Source organism: Mixophyes fleayi, chromosome 3, assembly GCF_038048845.1.
Source record: "Mixophyes fleayi isolate aMixFle1 chromosome 3, aMixFle1.hap1, whole genome shotgun sequence".
Taxonomy (NCBI): Eukaryota; Metazoa; Chordata; class Amphibia; order Anura; family Limnodynastidae; genus Mixophyes; species Mixophyes fleayi.
The window spans coordinates 275,921,666-275,943,638 of NC_134404.1; the positions used below are offsets into that span (position 1 = coordinate 275,921,666).

At 37.5% G+C, this 21,973-nt stretch overlaps 1 protein-coding gene across 5 annotated transcripts in view; it reads left to right on the top strand.

Annotated features, from left to right (window-relative positions):
- UTRN (utrophin) overlaps positions 1 to 21,973 on the top strand; it is a 541,342-nt gene that overhangs the window by 116,673 nt on the left and 402,696 nt on the right. For all 5 annotated transcript variants that reach the window (XM_075203650.1, XM_075203649.1, XM_075203651.1 and 2 more), the window contains 10 exons: positions 3,098 to 3,243; positions 4,783 to 4,995; positions 10,193 to 10,306; positions 11,332 to 11,487; positions 12,090 to 12,260; positions 13,678 to 13,857; positions 15,379 to 15,498; positions 16,032 to 16,181; positions 19,411 to 19,572; positions 21,000 to 21,128. In XM_075203650.1, the coding sequence (XP_075059751.1) occupies positions 3,098 to 3,243; positions 4,783 to 4,995; positions 10,193 to 10,306; positions 11,332 to 11,487; positions 12,090 to 12,260; positions 13,678 to 13,857; positions 15,379 to 15,498; positions 16,032 to 16,181; positions 19,411 to 19,572; positions 21,000 to 21,128 (1,541 nt within the window). The remainder of the gene's footprint in view (positions 1 to 3,097; positions 3,244 to 4,782; positions 4,996 to 10,192; positions 10,307 to 11,331; positions 11,488 to 12,089; positions 12,261 to 13,677; positions 13,858 to 15,378; positions 15,499 to 16,031; positions 16,182 to 19,410; positions 19,573 to 20,999; positions 21,129 to 21,973) is intronic.

Here is a 21,973-nt window from a genome sequence, read left to right on the forward strand (position 1 = left end):
AGGGCATTACTTACTATAAAATCACACATTTTCAGTAACCCAAAACAACCAATTGACTTACTGTATTGCAAATTAAATATGAAAACGGTCTCTTTACATTTTTTAATGGGTAGTACAAGTTTTTTTTCTAGAACCGAAAAGTGTTAGGCAGCTCAGTCTTTATAAAAGTCCTGTCAGTCTATGCTTTCCGCTCTGAATCTGATACACTAGTAAAATTTCACGAAAGTAAAGAAATGCTGAGTAAGCTCAATAGAAGATAGTACATCATCATCATCAGTTATTTATATAGCGCCACTAATTCCGCAGCGCTGTACAGAGAACTCATTCACATCAGTCCCTGCCCCATTGGAGCTTACAGTCTAAATTCCCTAATATACATACACACACACACAGACAGACAGACTAGGGTCAATTTTGATAGCAGCCAATTAACCTACCAGTATGTTTTTGGAGTATCGGAGGAAACCGGAGCACCCGGAGCGCACCCACGCAAACACAGGGAGAACATACAAACGCCACACAGATAAGGCCATGGTCAGGAATCAAACTCATGACCCCAGTGCTGAGAGACAGTAGTGCTAACCACTAGGCCACTAAGCAGATATGGACAAAGTAGAGAGATCTCCCAGCGCACAGAGAGAAAAAAAAGAAAGGGGGGATATAAAAGGTAGAAGAAATACACATCAGAGATATAATGCAAAGTGTTAATGCTGAAGTGGCATATATGGATATGTATAACAGTAATAAATAACATGCAGATGTCAACAGAAATACTGTCTATGACAAGGTCTCTAGTACTGACCTTTGCATAAGTGTCAAGTACATAGAGAGATTCCAACAGCAATAAACCTAAGTAAAATAAAGTTCCCAACTCCGGAGAGTCCGTCCTAGATAGTACTAGGCTGTATGGGATACAGAATGTAAGGTGGTCTGTCACACAATATGCATCCACTCCGGATAAGCTGGAAATGGAAATTCCTAAACAACAAACTGAGAAGACGGAGTCCGCTCACATATCTGGGAAGGGTAGGTAGTGCACTTACCTTCCTCCCCAGGTTGACTTGTGTGGATGCCTCAGTCTTAGTTTTCAAACCCGCAGGCACTGTCCCTCTGGACCTAATATTATCGGTATGGTAAGTCCGCACTTCCGCCTTGGGTAGCGCTGGAAGTTCTGTCTCCAAGATAAGGCTGGTACCGGAGAAGTGTCCTGGGGTATAGAGAGTCCTGTAAGCAAAAGGTCTGTGTAAAGGCACTCACAGCCGGAGGGGGTAGACGAAGACCCGCTGGAAGGTATCGTCGGTGCGCGCATGCGCATGTAAGCGAGTCAGCGCTTCAGTCTCTGATAAATGTGTGAGTGCAGATATTGTCCACAGAAAAAGTGTGATAAAAAGTAACAAACCTACGAGTTTCACCCCGATAGGGGCTTCCTCAGATAATGTTTAGCAATAATTGTATGGGGGTAAAGACAGCTCTTATGTACTGGTCTTCAGACAGGAAGACATTCCTAATAGGTCAGCTGTTCTGACGGGCAGGCAGCTGATCCCTCCAATAGTCTCTTCCTGGGTCAATGTGATTAAATGATCCAGGATACAATGGATAAATGGATAAACAGATTTGAATGATGTATAAACACCAAATCCACATAGTGCAGTGTAATGAAGCCAATTGTCAATCCCCCCCCTTCTTTTTTTTTCTCTCTTTGCGCTGGGAGATCTCTCTACTTTGTCCATAACTAAACTAGGGGTGTGGGACCCTCCCCTTTTTCTTCTCCACGGCAGCCCCTTTCTTACCATTAAGGAATCGCAGACTCCCCACAACTTGCATAACACTAAACAGATATGTAGATAAACTTTCACATTTATTCCACAAACATTATAAACTAACCTGCTTTCCCTAATGTTTTGGGTATGCATCTTATACTTTTCAATGTATACCAAATACATTTTACGTTTTAGATATTTGTGTCATCTGGGCCACCTACTTGCTAGTTCTCAACATAATCATTGTTTATTAATGAAGGCGCCACAAAACTCTGCAGCGATGGACAGTCATACAAAAATAAATATATAGAAATGGAAAGAAATGGGAGATTCTCCTTCTTCTATGTGTATATGTTACGTCTCACACACATACCACTCTGGCTGTCTTTTCTAAACATTTGTTACTCTGCATTCCCAGATAACAATTGCAAATGTAGAACGTGCTGACCCATGTTGTGCTTTAGAAACTGGATTTAAAATGCAGTTACAAGCCAGACCATTCTATCTTGTTTACCTGCTAAATATATACAACAGTGCATAACATTTTAGTGTTATATGTAAACTTTCCTAAAGAAAAAATAAGCTGATGTTTTCTGACATCACACCACATTTTTATTATAAAAAGTAATAATATATAAAAAACATTATAGCTGGGATCTTTGCTTGCCATTTCCAGCACAAGTAGTAATAGATTGATGCATAATGTAAAGATAGAATACCTTCTCAAACTAATGTTTTCTTTTAGCATTGTAGAGAATCTGCTAAATACTTAAAATATATAATGAAATCGAAACATAAGTGACATGGCCATTACACTTTGTGGGTTTCCAATTGATGGAGTCTCATTAAAAAAATGCAAAAAGCTGGGGGGCACTTGAAAGCTACTCTGCTTGGGGACAATGTGAAAATAAGCCACTTCAAAAGGAGAAAACTGAGTAATACCATTTACATAGCAGCTCTTTCAGTCAGTGCCCCATCTGGTGGGTTGTTTAGAGCATGACATCTATAGCCAGCATGTTTCAGTCTTTTTTGGCTTATATTGTTAGTGAGCCGGACCCCTCTAAGCTATGTGTTAATATTCAGTTTTGATTCATTACTATGTTTGTTCCTGATTGTAAAGCGCTATGGAGTATGCTGATGAAATATAAATATAAATGTTAATAATAATAGGAATGTCTGGGAGTCTTCTGAATTTTGAGGAGTCGTTTTGCACTCCCAGAAGAGCAACGACTGGGGTAAATTTTGGCAGTGTAGGTTTTAACTGACAGCTTGATTGGAAAGGTATTGCTTGAATTCCAAAAGTATTGATACAATACTACTTGTTGTAATATTTGCAGCCATGGAATGCCAGCCCAGCCAACAGTACCTAGATACCCGGAAAGTGTTAAAAGAAACATTAGTGGATTGTCAACACAAATTACAGTCACAGTTGACAGGTCTCTGTGATCCAGCAGCAGTGGAGCTGGCTCTACAACAGGCAAAGGTGAGTTTTGAAAAATTTATTTACCATTTAATATTATTGTTGCAGAATGTTTGTTAGGTTCACATTTTTATGTTTAGTCTTTTGTGGGACATGTTTTTTTAATAAAAAAAAGTAAACTAAAGTTTGGAGAATTCAGAATGTAATCAGTATACACGCATAGGGACTCATTTAGGGTTGGACGCATTTGTGCACTGAATGTACATAGAAAAAGATATATGCAAAAAAACACGTTTTTGAGTGTTTATGTTGAGTTGGATGTATGTCAAGATGCATCCAACTGATAAACAGTATTGATATTATTATTATTATTAGCGTCGGGCCATACAAGGTACACACACACATATATATATATATATATATATATATATATATATATATATATATATATATATATATATATATATATATGCCTAATGATAGTGTAGAGATACATTTGTACACAGTATAACAGTATAACATCCATTATATGCTTAAGCAGTATTTATCGATCCCTATGATACCACCAAACCTTGGTCTTGTAGGACAGGCTAGTATTGAAGTACCACTTTACACAGCTAATAGTTGCAGATAAGTTGATAAAAAATTAAGTTTAATGTTAGAGGGATTGGCGAGAAAATCCTATGCACCCAAAGCACCCAAACTAGATAGGATTGATCCAAATGATGTTGGGCAATTCTGTATCCTCGAAACTAAATCTCATGTTTTATTGAAGAATATATATGTTTGAGTCTTAAGGTTGTTCATGTCCTTTAAAACATAGACAAGAAGTCTGTTTGGAAAAAAAAGAAAGCAGTATAAAAGAGAGATGTGTGCGATGAACAGATAGCTAGTGTATAATATAATGTTACATAATTTATGTTTGCAAAGTGTGCATTTAATCGATAGATATATTCATAAGAATTCCTCAGCTGCTATCTATGGTAAGAACAGGCTCATTATTACAATAAAGCATTTATTTGTTCATAGCTGGAGTGTCACCATAGGTAATATGAACTTCTGACAGGCCTTACTGCAGAAATTGTGTTTCCATAGCAATCATGCAATATAAACACAATATATCTCTGCTCTATTTCACTTATTGCCAGCAGGGGATTTTCTGCCATGTGCTATGTGTTATCCAAGCTCATTTGCTTTTCTTGCATATGCATTTTATTGTCTTATGGCACTATATGCCTTTATGTGTTTTTTATTAAAGCCACTATTTCACCTTACTCATATTTATGTGTATTACTGAGATGCCCAATATACATGAAATATCTATCTATACATCTATCTATCTATCTATCTATCTTGTAAATGAGGAAGAAAGGTTGCATGTGGGTTATATTTATTTTTCTTTATTTGTAACCTCTTTATTTATGTTGAAATGATACAGAATTGGATTTAGAACAATTACAGATTGTACAATAAAGAGAATCAAAATTATAAACACCTTTTTATTTATCAATCTAAATATTTTAAAAAAAACGATCTAGAAATTCTTCCGGCATATATTAGATTTCAGGCAGAACTTGACACTGTTCTTTTTATGGTTTTCAGATTCTTACACAGACCTTAGAAGACCAGAAGTTAAACATCGACACGTTGTACTCTGAAACCAGACTACTTGAGAAGCGAGCTCCAGAAGATAAGACAGCAGTGTACATGAATGAATGTAGGGACATAGAGGAGCAGTGGAGCAAGCTGAGGAGTATCTGTGCTGAGCAGCTCTATAGTCTAGATGACATTTCTTCCAAGCTGCGAGCATTTGAGGTAAAGCAAACAGAATAATGATGGTTCGCTTACTAATATAGGATCATGTCGGAAACCTGTTTTGAGAAATATGGTGCTTTTTGTGGTATTTTACTACTATTATTATTAATTAGTTTTTGGGAGAATTATTAGAAATTGTAACCAACAAACCTATTTTTCAGTTGCAGAGATGTATGTGTATGTATATGTATTTATATGTGTGTGTATGTATATATATATATATATATATATATATATATATATATATATATATATATATATATATATATATATATATATATATACACAATGCAAAAAACGGTGCGCACAGTTCATATATAATAGACAGTTCAGTCTTAAACGTGCTCGTTCGTGACCAATCTCTTTTCCACGAAAGTTCACAACACCAGCAGGATATAGTCTGCGCGTCCTTCCCTTCTATCACCCGATCTCCACGGGGGAACAGCCAACTCCTATAATATCAAATAGACAGGGGCGCTTCCATGGTGCATTAACCAAGTAAAATGTTTATTTCAAACAATAAAATTGCACGCACCAGATGATAAATATTTTCAGGCATAGATAACACAACAGCTCAGTTCTGATCTCCAGACACGGACAGCTCAATCTGAAGCAGTTTCTAAGTCAAAGAGAATCCACAAACACCTCTACGCGTTTCATCTCTAAGGACTTCGTCAGGAGGTATCACACTGTCTATTTGATATTTTATATATATATATATATATATATATATATATATATATATATATATATATATATATATATATATATATATATATATATATATATATAATATTTTGAAAAGAGTTACTGTTAAAGAATGTTTTACACCTCCTAGAGTTAGTTAGGTGCTGGGAGTTTCAGAGGCACAATGATGGGGATCCCAAAAAAATTTCCCCATAACCAAGGCTTTAGTTAGTCCCATAATCCTTAAATCCCATTCCCCTTAGATGGTTCATATACTGTAGTGCCATAGGAAAAAATACTGTTAGATAGAAACACTGACACCATGAAAAAATATTATAACAAAATAAACATTCCCTGACACCCTCTATTACCAGTTTATTACAGACCTAATGCCATCGAGGAGTCATCTTATGTCTTCCATCTTTTAAGCCACTGGAGGAAAAAAGGAAAAAAAAAACATATAGATGCCAGGAAGGTTGTGAGGAACTAACTAATACAGAGTGGCTTCAATCTGATTTTTTTAGTAGCGACTAAACACCACGTGGAATTTAGCTGCTATGCAATACATTGATAGAATGTAGTTCATTGATACTTTATTAATGTTTATAAATTGATGCTTAGATTGATTTTGGTAGAGGGGGGGTACCATTTTTAAAAAAATATTTATTTATTTTTAAATCTAGATTAAAAGGCATGTCAACAATGGTTAAAACAAATCAAACACTTTAGTAATCCAGTCGCATTCAGCGTACTTTGTTGAGTCGTAGATATCCTAAAAAGGAAGATACACATAATTGCGTCTTTTTTTTTATTGCATTTTACGCATCAGCTCCTTAGTGACCATGTCTCTGTATATGACTTGATCACAGAGATTCAGAAGCTATTTCCTTTTTTTGTTTTTTTTGGTACCTTCTGGATAAAATTGGAGATCTCTTACCTGTATATATAGTTACAAAGCCAAGTGTGAAGGAAATATCCATTTACTGCACCCCAGCACTGTGAGGCAGAAGTGGGGCAGGGTCTTTCCTGAAAAGTGGGCAGAAGTATTTGACAGGACTGCAGAGATATACTTATAAATAGTTAAGTAACAATTGCAACAAAACTACTGGCCCTCAACCTAAACTAAGTCAGACCTGTCTTAGCGTACAAGTGTAAGGCACCAATTAGGTTATAAAACCTCATAGTAACTTTTTTTTAAATATATGGCATTTTTGCCCAGTAATTTTCAACTAATCTGTGTTTGCACTGTGTTTCTGAGGTAACCGTTTTATAAATAGGCCCCAATATATGTAGGGATGACAGGTTGCATTGTAATACATCCCTTCCTCTTTCAAAAGCAACATATTATTTTTCTGTCAAAATCTGTCATGTCCATACAATTTATTTACCTACAGTATGGCTCTAAGTAACTCCTATAAATTGGTGGCATCAATGGAGATGTGTGATTTATCACTGAATAACCCATTTAAAATACATTCACACAATGATATAAGGTTGTTCCAGAATGTACAGACCAGTGCTGTCTAGGTTTATGGGGAAGCCAGCATCAATATATTATGCTTCATTTATGTTGTTCAGTTACCAATGAAAAATGTTGGTTTATATTTAAAATTATTAGCAGCATCTCTCAAGTTCTCAGACCTCAGTTCCCAGTTCTCCCCTTATATGAACACAATATATAATACATGCATAGACAGTGCTGGTTATTCCAGGAAATGAGTGTGCTGATATTGTTGGAGCCAGTGACTTGTTCATTTGTAGGCTTATGTTAATGAGGATAGGGCTGCAAATTACACTGGTATGTTGCTCAGTGATCAATACATGAAACCATTGTAAGTACAGCACAGTTATATATGTCTTGTTACATAAAAAAGAACATACATATAATAAAATGGTAAAACAAGGTTAAACAAACAAAGTCACTTTACTCAGTTCATAATTCAGGGAAATCGGCAGCCTTGGCCATACTGAATAATGTGGGTTTATTCTTTAGAGTACTACTAGTACATTGTGTGGCCTTTTATGTCTACTTTTTCTCATCTGTTTTACTATGCAGGTATTACTGTCATATTTGTCTTACATTTGTTTTGCTATATGTAAAATCCTTTTTTACTTTAATTGCAAGAAATAATACTGTTCTTTCATGATCTCTTCAATGAGAATCCAGTATTATGCCACCATTTACCGTTTAAAAAATATCTATTTTAATTTAAAGTCCTGTGTCGGCCCTTGTCTATTAAAACATGAAAACTTGCATAAGACATCTTGAATCTATCATTATATAGAAAAGTGTCCCTATGAAAGGAAAGGTGGCAATTCTGTTGATTTTTCTCTGTTCAAAGAGATGTGTTAAAATATATATATATATATATATATATATATATATATATATATATATAACTAACAAAATACGTAATAAACACTGGCGCTCACAACAGTAATGTATCAAGTAAATAAATAGATAGTCCACAAAAACACCTCTTCCACATATGGAGGCAGCCTTCCTTGTAATTGGTAGGTAAGTCCAGAATTGTATAAAGTCAAATAAGGATACGGCGCACAATGGTGTGTTACTAGGGAATTTAACCCAGGTTCAGTGGGGAAGTAATAATAAAACAACAGTTCAAGGTTCCACGCTTGCTGGACGGTCCTCTAGGACCACGGGTATAAGTCCAGTGTTGCATATATAAAATGACAGAATATTAAAAACATAGGATTAGTAGGAGCAGTGTGTTAGTGATAGCCCATCACCATAGTGTTACACACACCCAAGGAATTATATCGCTTATCTGTATAATTAATCCAGAGACTGGAACACAGCTTAATCACCACTTCTCTTTCAATAATATGTGGTCAGCATTCTCAGCAACTGCAAGTCTGTACTCCAGTCATATAACATCAGCATACTGCAAACACCATATCTTTCTTCCACTTGGCAAGACGACCAGACTGGGACAGGGTGAGAACACCAAAAAAATTACCAAAGGCAGCATTCGGCACCGATTTCTTATTCACCTTCTGAAGGTTATATTTGTCACTAAGATGTTCCAACACTGTGGACAATGGGATCTCTTCAAAACACTGCAGAACCTGAGCTAAGGCCAAGCTGAATCCTGGCCGAGCTGCTTCCCGAGTGGCTGCCAAACCTTCCACTAGCCTCTTAAAGGTGTATTTCAGGTCATCTGCCTTATCACTAGATTTCAGGTACTGAATAAGATTTTCTGTAGCTGCCAGTCTAACATCCTAGTCGGGCTTCGCAATGTCCCAGAAGTAGTCCAGGAACTCCCTGTTTATATATATATATATATATGTAAATGTTGTAGCACTTCTGACACCTTCTGAAAACATCACTCGGACACAGACTGCTTCAAATTAAGCAGTGCTTTATTGTTTGCGTCACAATAAAGAGCAATACTTCGTCAGTGTGACACCAGTAAACAGTCACGTTGTTTACACCTCCTGGTGACCCTAATGCTAAGCTAAACACAGTCTGGCTCGTTACTGACTGGCCAGCTCTTCCAGCATCAGTCACAAACACAATTGTCAAACTCAAGTTTTTCAGGCACAAGTCTCCTCCCCTTGATATAATTACCTCATTAGACCACCTGTGTGTGTGTGTAGACTACGAGTTTGTCTGTGTACAGAATTAACTCTATGGGGCATATTCAATTAGGATTCGTCCCCCGCAATTCTGCGCGTCTGCACTGGTCCCAGTACCGCAACATCGTGAATTTCCGTGCGCACCTCTGTACAGAAATCTGTGCTGTTGCTGTACCGTAATGACACTTTACACGCATAGCCGCGCATATGTAGCCATCCCCTGCAGACTTCCCGGGACCTTATCTGTCCCTATGCATGAGTGAGGTGTAGCAAGCAGGCCTCTTCGCAACATTGTGTGTGAGTGTGTGTGTGTGTGTGTGTGTGTGTGTGTGTGTGTATATAATATATATATATATATATATATCTCTAATATATATATATATATATATATATATATATATATATATCTCTAATATATATATATATATATATATATATATATATATATATATATATATATATATATCTCTATATATATATATATATATATATCTCTATATATATATATATATATATATATATATTGTGTTTGTTTACGCAAAAGTAAATTATTAGTACTATTAATTATATGTCACCCTCTTTCTAACACTCCCCAGGCTACAGCCTGTGTTTTAAGCGGGTGATATAAGGAGGGCTCACTGCACTGTTTCTGTGTAAAGTAAACAGCTCTGCAGTCCTTAATTATTTGAATAAATGCAAATATATTGAAACAGTGAGTTGGTATGTAATCTAGATATCATGATTTTATTTTACGTGTAAAGGCCTCAGATCATGTCTATGTATGTGCTTTGATGTTTTTTTTTCTTTCTTTTCGAGGTACTAAAGTAGGTTTGTTTTATGAACACTTCATTTGTCAGCAATTTATGCCCTAAATGTGTTATGTGTATTTTGTGTTCTCTTACTTGATTAGGCTGAATCCAAATCTGTACAGAAATGGATCAGTGAGGCAAAGGATTTTGTTCTAAACCAGCACACATCCTTAGAAGATCCTGAAGGACTACAGAGACAGCTGGACCAGTGCATGGTAAGATTCATAGATGATCTAAAAGAATGAGGAAGCACCCACCTACCAGTGCAATAATAAGTGCTTGTTGTTCTGAGCAGTATAAGATTACATGTATCTTTAAAGAAAGTTTTACTAATGCTGATCGTTATCTCTGATAATTAATGGTGAGGTGTAAATAGTAGTAGAATGAAACCAAATCTATTTATGGATTAGAGTGTTATAGTTTTGATGTTGTCCTCTTACCTTGGATGGTTCATCCCCAATTATGTGTTGTCTGTTTAATGAGTACAGGGGTTGTCCACCTTCATTTGACTAAATTGCTTTATATGTCTTGTGTCCTCTTTATTTTTGTGTGTTGTGTTTTTTCAATGTCATTGGATATAATGCAGTGTTGCTTTTCTCTCAGTATTGGATACAATTGTATCAAGAGTCTAACTTTGTGCCATATCTGAGACTAATCTTATAAAGGAATAGAAAGAGGCCTGAAAGATAAACCAATATTTAGTAAAAGTTACAGCAGCACTTGTACAAGGCAATAAATTAAAATCATCTGAAGGTGAATGACATTTTGAAAAAAAAAAATGAGGTTAACAAATAGGATGTTACTGTTAAAGACTCACAAATAAAGAGGACATGAAAATCATAAAAACCCTTTTTAGGGTCCCCAAATAGTACATGCAGTAGGGGGGAGCAACAGTAAAACAGAGGGTAGCCCCTGCCTGAAGTCATCCGGAGTTGGGAAACCCCTTATATTTAAGCACTAACAAGTCAAATATGATTTGATCTTACATTTAACATATTTGAAATTAACTTAATTTTCCAGTTGTGTTGGATATTAATTTCAATCCGGTCAAACCTCTTCCATTGGTTTGTATTCTTAAATGTAATGGGAATGGAAACCTTTGTTGACAACACAAAGTGTAAAAATAGCATGAATTACAGAGCGTGAAATTCCAAAAATAGCCTGTTTCTGTAGCTTGAGACATGGGACTATTTTTGTGTTCTACAGATAGCTCACGTTCATTTCTGTACAATCCTTCTAGGCTCTTGTGAATGAGATGGAAGCCGTGGAAGGATGTCTAAACAAGTTAACCGATGTCGATTCAGGGCTAAGAAGCCACTCTGATACTATGATCCACACCTGGCTACTGCCTCGACTCGCTGACCAGCAGGCACAATGGGAGAGACTAAGCAAACAGGTAAACTGAAGATTTGCCAAATATTTGAAATATTCAATTCCTTGGTTTAACTTTACAGTAAAGATAAGAAAAGTTTCTAATCTCCCCGTGGGAAATGACACATTACAAGATGTCACGTTCCAACTACAGTCTTTATACTGCTAGTGTGATTTATACATTTTCAAGCATTTTGTTAAGATAATAATATCACTGAACATCAATAAAAACAGAAGTAACTACTGTGAGTATTATTGACAGTCTAGTCTGAAGATTCTCAAAACTAGTTTTCAAACAAAGCCAACATTTTGGGCAGTTTGCGTAAGTTACATTAATCCGTTATCTTGTCTAAGACAGTAATGTTGAAATAGAGAGAAATGTGATTTCTGTCCTGTGTGCAGCTGCCACTGAGAACCACTTTTATGTAGACATAACAGGCAGTGAGTGTAGTTGACAGGATTCCAGTGTTGGTTGAAAATCACAGTATTTAATTTTAGATCAGTTTTGTTGTATGCTGTGCAAATAACTGCACGCATAGTCCTTATATGTTTATAGTTTAGCTATGTGCCAGTGATCACCTTACACATGCAAAAGGATCCAACGCTGTGTAAATGTTTGCTTTTCAGGTAATTCATCAGATGAACAGGTTGTCCGAGAGTCAGGAGAAGGCTGTAAATTTGAAGAAGGATTTGGCAGAGATGCAAGAATGGATGACGCAAGCTGAAGAGGAATATTTGGAGAAGGATTTCGAGTACAAGTCTCCAGAAGAGCTTGAGAGTGCAGTAGAAGAAATGAAAGTAAGCAATTTATCTATGAACTGGAGAGTTTAATTTGTTATGTCCAGAATGTTCACAGGGCCATGTACATGTTTTCCAGGGACATGTACATGTTTTAAATTAGAGTGGGCAGACTATATTAAAAAGGTGTAATTATTATTATTATCATTTATTATTTATTATTTATAGGGCACAACAAAAGGTCTGCAGTGCCTTTTATGACATTTACAGTAGTATACAGCAACGATCCATAACACTTTACACAGGGCCGTATTAATCCGAGGTTTTAACTGGGCTACAACCCAGGGGCCTCGGGCATCCAGGGGACCCTTGAAAGTGCTTAGCAGCATTATTGATCAGTGCGCGGGGGCCCCCGGCCTGATCAATGCTGCTGAGTCTGTCACTGTAGTCCTTCCCTGGCGCTCAGTAATCTTCTTACTGAGGAGATCTCGTGAGAGTGAGACTCATAGTCTCACTCTCACGAGATCTCCTCAGTAAGGAGCTTTGGTTGTGCTGCGGAAGGACTACACTGCCAGGAGAAGGAGGTAAGTTCTTTGGGGGGGGGGGGGGGGGGGCGAGCGGCTCACGGGGGAATGGAGGCCCTCTTAGCCCAGGGGCCTCCATTTCCTTAATCCGGCCTTGACTTTACATAATGAATGAAAAACAAAAGGCCAGACATTCTGATTAAATAAATTACACACAGACAACATTGATCAAGTTATTTACAGAATAGTGAGTGGAGTAAAGTGTCTAATGTAAAGTAGGACTGGGCACCTGACGAAAGGGCTAGTGAAGCAGGTCTAGAGGTACAGAGGGGGAAGGAATAGTATAAAGAGAATATAAGGAAATAGGAGCCTGCTCGTGACAGCTTACATCCTAAAGGAAAGGGAAATAGGGTGATACCGAGTGGGTGAGTCAGGGTGATGACTGAAACTAAGGAGCTAGGAGGAGAGCTGATAGGTTTGAATAAAGCAGCTAGTTTTAAGGGTGCGCTTGAAGCCTTGGAGAGTGGGTGGAAGATCTTTCCACAGCTGGGGAGCAGCCCAGATGAAGTCGTGGAGGTTCGTGAGTAGGAGGTAATCAGTGTGGCAGTGAAGCGGCTGTCGGCAGAGCAGATGGGGCAGCAAAAGTGTGGTAGAGATAAGGTTGGAGATGTAGGAGGAGGGATTGGTTGAGTGCTTTGTAGGTAAGGAGTTTAAATTTCATTCTGTAGGTCATGTGAAGACAATGTAGTGACTGACAGAGAGGGACAGCAGATATAAGAGTCACTAGAGAGAAAATAAGGAGGCTGACTTGAGAGGGACAAGGTGGGAGTTGGGAAGACAAGACAGGAGGATTGTGGTTAGTAGTCATGGGGTTCATGTTCTTTTTATCTATTTAAATAAAGAACTTTTTTTTTTTTTCAATGATGTAAGCATATTTTTACTTTTGTGTGCAGAGAGCGAAAGAGGATGTGTTGCAGAAAGAGGTGCGAGTGAAGATCTTGAAGGACAACATCATGACAATGGCTGCCAAAGGACCAGCCGGTGGCCAAGACCTGACATCTGAACTAAAGGAAGTTCTGGACAACTATCAGCTTCTGTGTAACAGGATCCGGGGAAAATGCCACACTTTGGAGGTATTGCTGAGTCCAACAATACTGCTGTCTTTTAATCTAGAACTATTACATTGTTTAGTAATGAAAAGCTTTGCCTTGACATGATCCTGTAAGGAGCCCTGAACTTTTTCGGATTCCTGTGGACAACGATATACAAGATGGTTTAATTTGTTAGACAATACAAATTTATTTGCAAGCTGGTGTGTTGTGGGTACATATCAAGAGTTAGGGCACCGGAAGCACAAGCTCACTTTATACACTCATCACTTGCTGATTACTATTACTAACCTCCACTTTCCCTTCACTCAATTTGTAAAGAGCTTCAGCATTACAGAGTTTCTATGTTCACTATTAATTCTGATAAATTAGAGATTTTACCTCTGAATATACCTATGGAAACTATTAGCCTTCTTCAACATAACTACAATTTCCATTGGGAGCTGCACAATATTTAATACCTAGGTGTCAACCTGAGCAAAACATGTGAACAGCTTTATGCTGCAAATTGAGACTATCAAGATATACTTTGAGGACTGGAATGGGGATGTACTGTTTATCTCCTTCTTTCAGTCCTTGTTCCTTTACGGTTTCTTTGCGGAGCAACGTAACAACCCCCCTGGAACTCCCCCAGGTGTTCAAGGCTGGACAGAATTGAATTCCTTTACGGTCTTGCCTGCCTTCACATTTTCCTGGAGTTTCATGAGCTCCAGGAATGCCTCCGCATACCTGCCAGTAGGTTCTTTCAATTCCTCATACATACCATATTTATTCACTATACTGATCCCTTCTCGCAACCCGATCCATTTCTCCCCTCCGTATTCCTTCTGCCTTAACAGATCGAACTTGAGGGGGCTTATCTCCACCTTCTACAGTCTGTTATTATCCCACAATCCCCAGGCATAGGGGATATCTTGGATCCTGATGAACGGGCTTGGAATTGTACAGGGTGCAGAACTCCATCAGCATCCATATCAAAGAAAATAGTTACAAATTATTATTCAGTTGGTGACAAGTACCTACGTGTATTTATGCAATTTCTTTATCCTTGAAAAAATAATAACATTTTTTAAAAAATATTTTTAGTATATCTTTAATATGTCCATAGACTTTGTTTTTTTTTGACAGTTAAATATTTTTGTATTAGAGTGCTTAGTGCTACTATTTTTTTTTTTGTTCAACTTTTACAAATAACCTTTAAATTACATTTAGGCATTTAATGTTTCTAGGTAAAACATCAATTGGCCACATTCTATTGATTTAGGTCAACAGATTTTCTGCATTCTCTGAAATCCTTTGTCATATATTAATGAGATTCACTACCATTCAAGTCAATTGAATTTTAAATCCTGTTTAGAAGTGTTGAAGACACCTTCATGGGACTTTCATGTGAAAGAGAAATAGGAGATGCTTCAAAATTATGCAATCTACTTATTTGAACAGCAAGAATTATAATTCATTAAGGGAATAGTTATCATGGATTAGCATTGTAAACAGTAATGTCTGAGGCTTTGTTACTAATACTTTTGTCTCACCATCCTGTAGGAAGTGTGGTCTTGCTGGATAGAACTTCTCCATTATCTGAACCTGGAGACAGCTTGGCTAACTACATTGGATGAACGAATACAGAACTCTGCAAATCTCCCTGAAAATGAAGCATTGGAGGTATCTAATAAAGCTTGATATAAATATTTTTTGGGTACACAGTTTTGTCTCTAATGTGGAGGAGCAATTGTTTTTATGTTTTATGTTTTTATGTTTTGTTTTATACTGTCAGTTATTGGTAATTTTCTTGATATGGACCTGTAAGCCACATATGTGGTTTATAATTTCTTTGAGAATATGTGTATTCTGTGCTGGGTTATCTAATAATTTAAATAGAAATTGCCTTGCAAATATATTTTAACACCATCTTCATAAAATGTATATATCACTGGAGTGTGAATTTACCATTTTGTTATAAAGGTTTGCAGAATGTGAATTCTATTAATGTATTTTTTTTTTTTTCGGCTAGTATAAATCTGAACAATGCCAAAAGAAGCATCATTACAGATTTTTTTTCCCTGGTCCTGAAATAGTAATAGTTATTTTCATGCCATTTGAGCAGGAGATTTCTGAATATCAGACACATAATTGCTATATTGTTAAGGTGAAATATGTTTTTTGTTAAGGCATGCAGTTTCTGTCTAATTTACCAGGCTTTAGAGTCAGTCCTGCGGCACCCAGCAGACAACAGAACACAGATCCGTGAGCTTGGTCAAACCTTGATTGATGGCGGAATCCTCGATGACATCATCAGTGAGAAGCTGGAGGTCTTTAATGCCCGTTATGAGGAACTGAGTCATTTAGTAAGTTGTTAAATTTCCTATTGTGTGCCAGTGACTTGAACATTCTATGCTGTTGTCTTGCTTTTCCTGAGCTTTAATGTTAAAATAAAGTCCATTCGTGCAGATTAATGTACTCTATACTGACATACTTAAAGTAAAAAAAAAAATGGAGGATTTATACTGGTGTCCCTGGCTCAATAGTATTATTTTACATGATTGACTGGGAGACTCGGCAGTAGTGGGTAGTATGTGGCTGAAACGGGTCTGCATTTAAGTATCACATGATGGTCTTACATCCACTCTTGAGATGCAGTCTTTGGTTCATTATTCCCTGCTATATGCCAGTTGCATTAAATAATGCAATACTGCCAGAAGTAACTAACTCCTTTCAGTAATATTGCACATGTTTTGGACAACCTCCTCCTTATTTACTTTCTTCCCTGAGAATATTGCTATTAACTGCAGCCAAGAGCCACACTGCACTGTTTATGACCTGGAAGCCTTACAGATCACTGTGCAGGAGGAATCAGGCTAGAAGCATATAAAGAGTATGCAGCAGTTCTTGTCTGCAGTCAAGGGCGTTCAGCAGAGTCCCCGCTATCAACATGGGTGGAAATTTCCTAAACAGAAAGGCTGTCCAAATGCCGACAACTACTTTTAAATTACTAAATGCAAAAATTCCTAATAAAATTTAAAGAGGAGGTTTTAATTTAAGCACTGATATTGAATGCGGAATCGGCATAATCCAGGGTTTCCCAAACCCAGTCCTCAGGGCTCCCCAACAGTGCAGGTTTTCGATATCTCCTTGCTGGAGCACAGGTGTATTCATTACTGACTGACACAATGTAACAGATCCACAGGTGGTCCTAATTATGTCACATGTGATCCGGAAAACCTGCACTGTTGGGGAGCCCTGGGGACTGGGTTTGGGAAACCCTGGCATAATCCAAAAAACAGAACTTCAGATCAGCTGCTCCATTATGCGTATTGTCAATTAACAATCACTCACACCAACCCTAGTAAATGTATTATATAGACCAATCACTGTGGTGCTTCCTCACATCCATCCTCCTGATTGCCTGCCAGGCCATGTCATCTATAATTCACCCATACTGGAACAACTGGTATAGTGATGTGTTTACGCTGAAATAATAAGTCAAAACACTGTGGTTAATAAAGTATATATAATAATATATACTCTTATTATTACCAAGTCTATCTTTAGAAGGTTTGTGGTTTTTCTGTCACTCCATCAGATGGTTTTGCAGCAAATACAATACAAACACTCCTAAAATCATTTTACCACATTTAAATTCCCCACCCTTCATTTCCATATTTAGTCATGCGATCAGCTTATAAACAGTCCTGAACATTACTTTTGTACATTGATGCACACACCTATATCACAAAATAATGGAGAGTGGTTAGCACTTCTGCCTCACAACACTGGGGTCATGAGTTCGATTCCCTTATCTGTGTGCAGTGTGTATGTTCTCCCCGTGTTTGCGTGGGTTTCCTCCAGGTGCTTCAGTTTGCTCCCAGACTCCAAAAACATACTGGTAGATTAATTGGCTGTGAATGAGCAATATTCTCTGCACAGCGCTGCGGAATTGGTGGCACTATATAAATAAATGATGATGATGAAATAGTATGCAGGGTGTTCTGCTGAGCCGTAGCTAAAAATATTAGCGCCTGGGACAAGAAGGAAATATGATGCCCCCCCCCCCAAACACTTAATTGTAACCAAATTAACATAATATGTTCTTCATTCCCTACGCCTCCCTTCATTTTTGCGCCCTTGGTGGTTGCCCCTCTCGCACAGCCCTCCCAGTTGTACTGCAGTCGTGATGTAACCTGCCAGACAAACAGGGAGTATGGTCATGAGGGAACGCCACAATGAATATGACTTTAATATAAGTTATCTTTTACGTAGCCTACCTATACTGGGAGTGAGGTGAGTGATTGTTACTTGATTGACACTACACAAAGCCAAGCCCTTAATTTCCCCCTCACCCATCTTCCCAGCTAACAGATCCGATGTCTCCCGTGTCCATGACCCCCAGTCAGCTGGTATCACCAACCGAGTGTCAGCAGTGTGGATATTCAAAATTTGTCTGACCGTTATAGCTGTATAATGCAATGTTAAAACGCTTAGTTTGTAATGATTCTATTAGTAACGATCATCATCATGTTCAATATTAAACAGTGCGTTGGAAAAAATGGTGAAATGTCACTTTGTTTACATTTAATTAATATTCGTATTGAATATCAATTTCATAATTGTGTTCATTTGGAGTCTTTGGTAGCAGGAAGTAGGAGAAGTGTTATAATTCTATTTTCAGTTTTGTGGTTTGTGGACAAAAAAAGCATTATTTCTTCTGATCGTTAATGAACCGAGCACTGTGTTTGGTACTGCTTATTACTATAACTTATACATTATGAAAAATAGAATACTTGACCTGTCACTCCAGAGGTCTGTTTTCAGTGGCAAAGGTCTCAGCTTTTTACATTGTACCTTTATATAATCCTCAAAATTGTTGTTGACATCTAGGGCCTGATTCATTAAGGAAAGTAAAGGAAAAAAAAGAAGTAACTTTGTAGCTTGACAAAACCATGTTGCATTGAAGGGGGAGGTAAATTAAAAATGTAATGGCAGATTTATAGTTCGGGTAGGGCATGTCCTAGATCAGTGATGGCTAACCTGTGACACTCCAGATGTTGTGAAACTACAAGCCCCAGCATGCTTTGCCAGCTATCAGCTAGTTATCTACTGGCAAAGCATGCTGGGACTTGTAGTTTTACAACACCTGGAGTGTCACAGGTTAGCCATCACTGTCCTAGATCAACTTTAAATTTGTATGTACAAATAAAGCTATCAAGTATTTTTGTGCAACATGAAAAAACAGCCAGTATTTTCCTTATGTGCAAAATAATATACTCATTTGCACCCCTTGCATTGTAACATGGTTTGTCCTGGAGAAAACTTACTCCTTTTTTTGCTTTACCTTCCTTAATGAATCAGGCCTCTAATCTTTTAAGGGATGCATTATCCCATATCTTAACTTATTTCATAGCATTAAAATAAACTTTTACTAGTAAGGACCTTGAAACCTCTGTAGTCCTTTGAACATGTTGGAATGCAGCACACTCCGGCAGTGAGGTGGAGTCCTGGTAGAGGGAAGGTGACTTTGAAAGTTGTGCTAGAACTATGAAGCTGAACCGTTGTTCCAAGGATATTGTTTCTTCTCAGGCTGTGCAGCGTCAGATCTCTTTGGAGCAGCACCTGCAGACCTTGCGTGAGAGTGATCACATGTTGCAAGCACTGCAGGAGTCTCTGGAAGAGTTGGATAAACAACTGACCACATACCTGACCGACAGAGTGGATGCCCTGCGATTGCCCCAGGAGGCTCAGGTATCTCAGCAATGCCTTTCATGTGTGTGGGAGCTACCTCATTGTTATATTCATCTGCAACTTAATCACTTCTCCACATGTCAGTATTGTAGTAACTGTAAAGGGATGGGTCACTCTTAATGGCTTACTTCAGTTGTATTGATACTGGAGTTGAAACAACACATTTTTGTATTCACTCTAGTCAGTGTTCTGCCTTCATATTATGCTGCGTGTCCTGCTGGTATGTCATCATTCAGATTTTGCACCCATCAGTCAGATCTTATTTACTTTAACAAAATATTTCTGTTCTAGAAACAGTTAGATGTCAGCCACAGAGATTTAACATCAGTACATTTGCATGATTGAAAAAAGTTTGGAGATCAGCTTCTTTTGCCCAACCCAAAACACTCTGCTGCCCTCTACTGGATTGCAAGTGTTTAGTCATGGCTTGCTACTTCAAATGACTTTAAACTGAAAGGTCCTGCTAAAATAAGGCAGAGTTAAAAGGGATAAACAATTCTACAATGCTCTATTGAAGTCAGAGGTATAGTGAGCTGTTTATTTAATACATTCTTTGTATCCTTAAATTGTAACTGGTATACACATTGGTGTTCCGTGGTAAATACTGTACAAGCCATCTGTGGCAGTAAGCTACAGCCAGTGTGTATGATCAGAGCTGTCCAGAATTATTCTTACAGTCTACAAATGTAGCCTACAGCATCCTGTCCTAAAAACTGTAAAGGCCAATGCAGTCCATACAAGAGCAACACTCCACAGAAAAGCCTTAACGGGCTATTGATTACCAATTATCCAGTGTATTTATTACCAGGTACAAAACTATGCGAGAAATCAACTGTAGTAAAGTACACTCACAAGTCACAAGTCTCAGCCTGCTTGTGTTCCTGATTAAAAATTAGCTATAAAAAACACATGATAAAAAAAAGAAAACTTTATTACATTGTCTGTTTTAAGGGTAAGGCAGAGATGGCATTTCTGCAATATACCAATAATTGTGAGCACTTCATTTACATTTTAGTAATTAACTAAATCAAATTTGTATGACACACAGATTAGATGTAGATCCCAAGTTCCTATACATAGTGTTTTGAGACAACTCTTTCCTATGTATAGTTTTGTTTTGCTCTTTTTTTAAGAAAGAAAAGCAATACATTTCTAGTGAATTCTCTCCCTTCTGTATACTATTGCTTTGGTGAAGGTCCATCCACTATTCACTGTATTTACCAGTCTTGACACCGCTGACAATCACCTTTGTTGCTGCTCTGCTCTCTCAGTAGCAGGAATCATGCAAACAGTGCTGGTAATAAAATGTGGCGCTACATATGCCCTGCCACCCATGTGACCAAGCCACGCTCAGTACCCATGCCCCTAGCTATCTGTTCTGTTTTGCTGCAAATTGTAAATGAAGGTCTGAATCTATTCTGTTGTAGAAAATTCAAGCTGATATAAGTAGCCATGAAACAACATTGGAGGAACTGAAGAGAAACCTGCGACCTGTGATAGGATCGACTCCAGAGGTCAAATTCCCACGTGGAGGATCCCAACTGGATTTACTTCAGGTAATCATATATATATATATATATATATATATATATATATATATATATATATATATATATATATAGATAGATAGATAGATAGATAGATAGATAGATAGATAGATAGATATATAGATATAGATAGATATTTATTTATATATATCAGATGCAGCATTTATATAGTTTTTTTTATTTTGCGGTTTCTTTCTCTTCTTTTTTCTAAGAGGATGAAAATCTGTCACCCTTTCAAGATTCTGGCATGTTAGATGGGGATGTGGCTGTGCAGGTGTGATGCTGCTATGACTAATGATGAGTTAATTTCCAAAACTGTTCTGGGAAATTTTCACCTCATTCCTCTTTTAGCGGCATTATTTTGCTCTTTCTGCATGCAGATATTTGCGTTACATGTTCCCAGTCTCTATTCATTGGCCATAAGTGTAAATTCGCAAACACAGTGTGGAATTGGCATTCAGCACACTGACAAAGTAAAAGCAGAACTCAAAGATTGTTTTAATATATCAATCTCATGTATTATAAGCAATAATACTGTAAAATATAAGGATATGAACAATGTAGCATAGTGGTTAGCATCACTCTCACTCAGCACTGGGGTCAAGAATTCAATTCTGACCTGAGCCCTATCTGTGTTTCACCCGGGTGCTCTGATCTTCTCCCATGGCCCAATAAGATACCAATAGGTTAATTGTCTTCTTACCAAATTGTCCTTAGTCTGTGTGTGGTAGGGAATTTAGATTGTAAGCTCCAATGGAGCAGGGACTGATGTAAATGGTTCCATATTTCCTGTACAGTACTGCATAATATGATTTCTGCCATATAAAATAAACAGTAATAATATGAGAAGTCAT